Below are 7,793 nucleotides of genomic sequence, written 5' to 3'. Positions count from 1 at the left end.
TTTCCAACACAGCGGAGCATTTCTTCTGAAAGCTGCGAAGTGAAAGCATAATTTTAATATAAATAAACCATACATCTTTGGTGCGATATTCGTCTGTTATTTAAGTTTAATAAATATATAGATATCTGTATTTTTTTACTTATTTCAATTAATGATCGAAGGATCAAATCATTATGTCGCCCGCCTGATGTTAAATGGTTACAGCCATCCGTGACTACTTGCCTCTGAATACACATTGTGTAGGTAGCCTGCTTTGTTGACTGTAATGATTTAATAAGCTAAAATATGAACATCAAGAACATTTTACTAATAGTGGTTTTATTGGTCCCTCGAGCCGGATCTTGCTTTACGTTCGTTTATAAGAAAATATTATTTACGGATTATTTCGGGTCGGCTTCCACTGTAAATTTTACATTTACCATCGTGTACGTGGATATATTCGGGTATTGATGATCATTATGCCATTTCCCGTAGTCACATAGTAGATTACCATACATTCCTGAGATTAATATTTTTATACTGCCTACGCAGATATATACTTCTTTAGTTATTGTACAATATTCAAAATATATTAAAATAATACTGGTAATACGAATAGATTCAAAATTATCTTTTGTTTATCTAGTGATTAGTGCACGTGTTTTGAGTGATGGCAATACAAGTGAATCGTATTTGTACTTCTTCACTTCTTGTTAATTACGTGATGATTACTGTGTACTATTGCTTTACTATAACACTATTGTTGAATAGGTAAAGAGTTATTTCTGGAAACTAATTGTGTAGTAATGGTGTAGTACGAAAACTTTTCTGTATATGGTTACAAAATTAAATGTAGTTACTGATAAGAAAGGTACAATATATCAACGTGGGATTTTATTGTTTTCATATTATTATAATCATTCGTATCGTTTTTTTGATCCTATTATTACGAGTCATTCAAGTGGTAAGGACGATTTGTATGTTATTATTGTCCTATAATTTGTTGGAACTGTAAGTTGGTTGGAGCTGTAAGGGCTTAAGTGTGTGGCGTGTAGAAAAGTTGAGGAAGGAGGAAGTGTTCCGTCCGGGGTGGCGCGAGATGTGCCAGGGAGTCTGCGAACGAGAGCCGGTCGCGCGGCCAGTCCGGCTCGAGCCGCCGATAACAGAGTACGTGTAGTGTGCCGTTCACCGTACAACCGCGCACGCGCTCTCGCGATCACAACAACGTAAAACCACCCGACAACTACGGAAAAAAATATCCACCCACTTACTGAACGCAAACAAAGTGACAGTGACGTTTCGGGGGGAGTCGGTGACAAACGCATTTTTATTATGATTCGCAAATTATATGTAACGTGATAAATTTTAGTGTTTCAAAATTGAACATTTCGTGAAACGATAACCGGTGCTGCAGTGTAGTGGAAGTGCTGTGAGCTCGTGACATGCAAGGATGGGTCCGGGTGCGGTAGGCTAGCGCGATGATGCGCAAGGAAGGCGCCGGTGCGGCCGGCGGGACGGAGGTTTCGCTGGACGCGACCGACTGCTTGAGTTTGCAGCAGATTCTTCAAGCTTTCAACTCGAATATTAGCGAAGAGCACGCCTGGGCGTTGTTCTACCAAGGTGCCCGGTGCTTCCAAAAGTGCCTCGACGAAGGGACCGCTTATTACTTAGCAACGGAGTTATGGCATGTTTATATACATAAGGATGGCACGGTCCACCCTGGCACGCTGCTGCATACAGGAGGTAAGTCAAGTTTAATCCGTTTAATAGAAATACCCAACAACTCCCAACTCTTGTATACATACTAAATTCTGCACATTTCCACCTTCTTGTAACCTTATCTGAGAAGTACACAAGTGTATGATAGTGTCAATTTATGCAGAGTGGTGACAATGTGATTGATCAGCATAAACGGAATATTCTCATTTTCAGGACGTCAATGTCATTTCTCGTTTTATCAGCTGTTTTGTTATCAACAGTTGCCGCAGAAGTTGGCGATGTCTGTTCTTAATAAATAATAACTACAAGAAATAACTAAAAGAAAATTTAAAGTTTGTGTTACTTTATTATGCACCAGTCTGAGGTAGGTAGTTAAATTCATTAAACTCGAAGAGAATTTTATGAAAATATATTCTTTATATAACAACGAAAGTACCTATAAATGATGCCAATAAATTTAGTAAAAGAAGGAATTAATATATCATCCACAACTTACTTTTAAGTACGTAGATACGAGTATATTATCATACCTCTCGTTTATGTGGATTTTAAAACTACGAAGTCCTATTTTCCGCGAAAGTTCGTCGTTATTTGTTCAGTCGTAAGGGGTTACTCAAATGACTCGAAACGCAAAGTTACGAATGTGCTGAAAATTTTAAATTATAGAAACACTATTATTTTGTTACTGTATAGATTTTACTTGCATAATTTTAAATAAAACATTTTAATTACGTATTAATTACGCGTTTTATGTTTTTTGGAAGCTATGTAAATGACCCGAACGCAATCTTGAAATTTCGTCTTATCGGGCACGTCGCCATTTTATGGATTTTTTTATCTTCGAATAGGTATTAATTTAATAGATAATACTTAAATTGAAAATATATGAATGCTGTAGATAGACCCGGAATAAACGTATCCAAATTTCCATAATATAACTAATACTTTAACATCTACTACGATTACGATTTTGAAGGTGGTAGAACCCTTTGTGGTTTGACTCCGGCGGCACCACCCCTACACCTATTTCTACCTAATAATAGCAGTGTTAGGCGTTGCTGTGTTCCGGTTTGAAGGGTGTGGTAAGGGAGACAGACTTTTCCGAGGCGACCTCAGATAGGAATATCTAATCCTATCTGGGGTTGATTACAGATGTCGGCGATGTCAGAAGTATTGGGAGATTCGGTAAATGAAAATACGTCTTTGCCCAGAGGCTGTCAGTACAGAACTATTTTATTCAACAAATCTTACTACGCAGACCTTAATACATATGTAGCTCTATACCTATACTCCCTATATCAATACATAAATTTGTTTATAAAATCGCCTGGTTCGCCGTTAGGCTAACAATTACAGATGTCGGCGGCAGTAGCCACTTACCATCAGGTGGACTGCATGCTTCTATATCGTCTGCTACTCCTATATCATTAAAAGTTTGGAAAATCCAAAAGTGCACGACTCATAATGCTCATTTAATTATGAAATATAAAAAAAAAAAAACTTAAGTCGTTCAAAATTAATTGCCGAAAAAACAGCTCTAGTAGGAAGAAGGTACTGCACAAGCGCCCCTGGTGGAATAAATGTACATAATATCTATAGATATACAGTCTTGTAGTTTTCGTTTTTTATTAATTGCAATTAAACGACACTGAATTAATTAATCATTCGCATTCAGTGACCTACAATCGTCGATTAGAATTAAAAAAAAAAAAAACTCAAATGTTGGATTTTTTCACAAGTTACAGTGTTTTCAGGTTTCACACATGACGGACAGGAAATTTTTTTGACCTATTTTGGTGTTTTTTTCCAATTCTATTGCAGTAAATCAATTTTTAAAAAGTATGGAATTAATCTCCATTAAATTATCTCGACAATAGTATGCAAAATATCTTGATTCCGTGAACTATCAAGGCTATAATAATAAAAATAGCCGCCAAAATGAAGCGAAAAAAATTTTTCGATCGTAAAGCACTCTCTGATGCTTCGCATCATGAGTCGTGCAAAAGAAAAAACTACGGATGTGTAAGATGAATAAGATCGAATTGGCGACTCATCTGGCATTAAAAGAAACGCATAGCCACATTCTCTTATACCAGACTGATATTGCGTATGTTTGCCTGATTCGTATTCTCCTGGGTTATAAGGATGGAGGTATTTTTATAGCATTGAAGTAACAAACGTGTATTCAGTCCATATGACGTTAAGTAACTACCCATGGACATCTGTTATCAATCCCAGATAAGAATATATTTCTTCTGAGGACGTTGTAAAGTCTCGGATAAATATGCTTCCCTTACCAATCGTCAAACCGGAACACGGAACACAATAGCTCCTAAAACTACTGTGGCGATGAATGTTTCTAGCATTTTTATGTAGGTAATACATGATATCGATGTATAAATGTTAGACATTTTGATAAGAACTGCGTGAGGAAGTTGTTCTGACGCACAGAAGGTTCCGGCTTGTCCAAGTAGACACGTCTGGTGCATTTAGACTTTTCTCCACGTTCTGTATATTTTTGCATTTTCATCATTTTCGTGGGACTATTAGCGTGGAAAACGTTAGCTGATTATGTTAACATTATTGTTAAATGACCTTGTGATAACGTTTATCATCGGTACGTAGTGAATGTCGTAAAAATTAGTGCCCTTGCTTTATTTATCGTTTTGCTACTAAATTCGCACAATAGATATCTGAGTAAACACGTGAAGTTTTTTGACAACATTTTAAACCTATTCTGTATCGATAAAGAACAAAGAGTGTACCTAAGATTTATGATATCTATCTTTTATTTTGAATTATATGGGCGGCCCTGATGGAGGGTCTTCATATCTATCAGTCATCTGTAAATGCATATGGAACGGATCGGTGTTTACCTTGCGTGATGTATCTGACTCCCTAAGGCTCTTTTAGTGCTTGACAACATATGAGGACATACTTATTTACATGTTGATGGAATTCAACTATCTCTTTGAAACACAGTAAATACAATTACCTACATTGCTTGAGCTCATTTACTATGAAATGTGCACCTTATTACATACAAAGTTTGATGTATGACAATAGCTGATTCTATTTCGACGAGCCTTATATGCAAAGGTGCAAAGGTGTGTAACTGATTACTCTGGTTAGCTATTAATACTATGCTGATAGCTTTGGCCAGCCCACTAGGAAATAGACGTTGTCTACGATTATTTTGTCCAGAAGAATTCAGGTTTGTTCATTCGTGCGATTTTACGCTTTACCCTGATAATATCTGTTTACAGATGTTTTAGGCTCGCGACATCAAGGGGAAGTCGTTAATAATCCATTTCAATCGACCACTCATAAATTATTTCATAAGAAAAAAGATAAAATCAAAGTTTTCATTAGTTATCTATGCTCGTAATAGATTACGGTTCATCGAGCTGTTATGTAATGTAATCTTTTTATCTAATTATGAGTAACTTTTTATGCATATAAATATGGTATGTTACGTTTACTGTATATTTAGTGTTTCGACGCCCACGCGTTAATCGTATTTGGCTTTGATCATTCATAAACTGTAACCATTCTCACTAATATTAAAAGCGAAAGTTAAAATTGAATGTATGTATATAAAATTATTTTATATAAGAACATATTTCTTGTTTTTTTTTGAAAAATGAAAGCATACGTTCAGACTTAACCTGGTTGTATTAATAACTCACCGTCCCACCTAAGCATATTAGTATATATGTAATTTATTTTTTTGAAATTTTTCGACTGAAAAATGGAAATGACTTATGAGCTTGATTTAGCTTTAGCAGAAGTAAACAGATTTTTAAATTAATGTTGTTATCAGCACTTCATTACAGGTAATTATGTTTAGTATTTACCCTTAATGAGTTGTTGATTATTATATTTTTTTTACGTTTTTTATTTGTTCAGCATAACAACAACGTGTTCCTAAAATAGGTATGGTTTTGTTTATCACAAATTATTTTTTTTTTAAATTAATTAACTTAATGGTGTTCATATAAGTTACTGTTGAGTTGAGTGCCAACCAAAGCTTTACCTACGTATACCCTAGCTATATACTCAATCCACTTTCCCCTTGGGGACGTGGCGGAACATAGACAGCGAAAAATCCTTTAATTTTTATTTACGCTATAGACGCCGGGGCGCGGGCAGCATATATTTTATGTATGAAAAAAAAAACAATAAAAACTAAAATTTACTATGAAATATTTGTACCTTCATTAATCAAATTACGTAGAAAAAACTTTTTAAAAAGTCGAAAAAAAATTATTGACTTAGTCATCTACCAAGTACTAGCCTCGAACAATTATACCACTTTAATCATATCTTCATTTGATTTTATTGCGCTTATAAAATAGGTGATACACAATTTGTAAAAAAATATTCATGTCTGGACGAATTTGCTGATTATGAAACCGGCTGGACCTACTTTAATGGAAGTTGCACGGAATGATAGTGTGGCACAGACTTAATTTTATTCCAAAAATGTTTAGGATGCGTAGATACGCAGGTACCATGTAGAGTAGACACTGTATAATTATAAGTATTTGCTGCTTTTAATTAGTTTACAAAAGCATCAAAATTCCATACGCATGCGGAGGTTAGCTGTCTAGTACTCTAGTGCATATCTGTTACGTAACACAGCAGTCGACATCCCGTCTCACCGTAAAGACACAGCTTTGCTATGCTCCGATCGATGTTTTCTTACATAATCTGTGCTATCCATAGATCATATTTATTGTCTATTTTTTGCTGCAATTGCTGCGTTAGTTGCGTAACAGCGGTTGTACGGTCTGGTTACCATTGATTATCCGTTTAGCCTAGATAATTTTAATTTAATTAATCATCTGACTAAATTTGATCTACAGGCAAAGCAACTGAATTATTTAGGCTAGATTTTGAGATAAACTGATGAACTGTTTTAGGAACAATGATTAATGTTTAAAATAGCAGTGATTGTTTAGAGTATTCTCAACACTATTTGATTTAACAATGAGATATTTAAATAAGATTAGATTTTTAGTGCTGTTGATATAAAAGTTACAATTTTTGTTAGATGGAACCGTTCAAAATTAGTTTTTATTGCACAAAAAACCTTTAATGGAGTGTTTTTAATGTTTATTTCTCATGCCAGGGTGTCATCTAGCCCGTAATAAATCGGATCAATTCGATACGAACTATGTTTTCTTTGCACGTAATTAAACAACTTAATGACTTTTACGGCTCGCCGGGTGCAAGAACAAAGGTTACATGTAGATTTTTATTATCTCTACTCTCGTCTTTCTATAGCGTCGTTAGTTTTTGCCGAGCAATATTCATGTGGCGCTTATTGTTCTGTCAGAGTATCCGAGTTTTCTCCGCCATGATGCGAGCGTGTGAAACGGGTCTCAGTCCCGGAAGATGGATGAATGAATGAACTTATTTTTTTGGCTAAACTGTAACGTTCGTGATTGACATTGAACCGATAGCGCACATTGTTTTTCTTTTTTATCTTTTTATTTACGGAAAATGTAGCAGTAGTTTCGCGTGCAGGGAGCGCTTCCACTATGACGTCATGTTTTCAGTTTAACTTGGCAATTTATCTCCCTGCACTTGATGCGGAGAGTGCACACAAGTATAAAGATATAATAAATGATGTTGTCACTTGAGTTATCTTCTGAGGCCAGGAACACGACTGAAATATTATTGTGACAAATTAAAAAATAATTCATAAGCCATTTAGGAAGTAATTATACCTTCTATGGAGTTAGATTTCAGTAACCTTTTGACGTAAGTTGCACATAGGAATAATAAAAAATATAGCGTATAATATTTTTTTTTATTATACGATGCTTGCCTGAAAAGCCTAGAAAATCACCTCACCCTCACAAACAGTAGCGATCAGTCTTAAGAAGCTACCAAGATTCCTCTCCAGCAAAAAAATAGCTATCGGCACGTTTGACGCGACGAAATAAAATCAATTTACATAGGAATCCTTTTTGTAGAACGTCAATAAATAAGATTGCCTTTTTTGGTACCGTTTCCGAAAATGTAATAAGCGGACAATAGAATGAAATATTTTTTGTGTTCTTTTTTCTATCCGTAACCTGTCCGAA

General features: G+C 35.2%; 1 protein-coding gene across 3 annotated transcripts in view; it reads left to right on the top strand.

Annotated features, from left to right (window-relative positions):
- The first annotated feature begins 1,109 nt into the window (after positions 1-1,109).
- The window catches only part of spir (spire type actin nucleation factor), a 179,731-nt gene continuing 173,047 nt past the window's right edge, over positions 1,110-7,793 (top strand). For all 3 annotated transcript variants that reach the window (XM_073081023.1, XM_073081022.1, XM_073081021.1), the window contains exon 1: positions 1,110-1,722. In XM_073081023.1, the coding sequence (XP_072937124.1) occupies positions 1,458-1,722 (265 nt within the window). In that variant the 5' untranslated portion in view covers positions 1,110-1,457. The remainder of the gene's footprint in view (positions 1,723-7,793) is intronic.

Source organism: Epargyreus clarus, unplaced genomic scaffold, assembly GCF_041222505.1.
Source record: "Epargyreus clarus isolate Ecla_fem2 unplaced genomic scaffold, WU_Ecla_fem_2.2 ptg000015l, whole genome shotgun sequence".
Taxonomy (NCBI): domain Eukaryota; kingdom Metazoa; phylum Arthropoda; class Insecta; order Lepidoptera; family Hesperiidae; genus Epargyreus; species Epargyreus clarus.
Note: the sequence above shows the minus strand (reverse complement) of the source record. Positions and strands in the feature narration are given on the sequence as shown.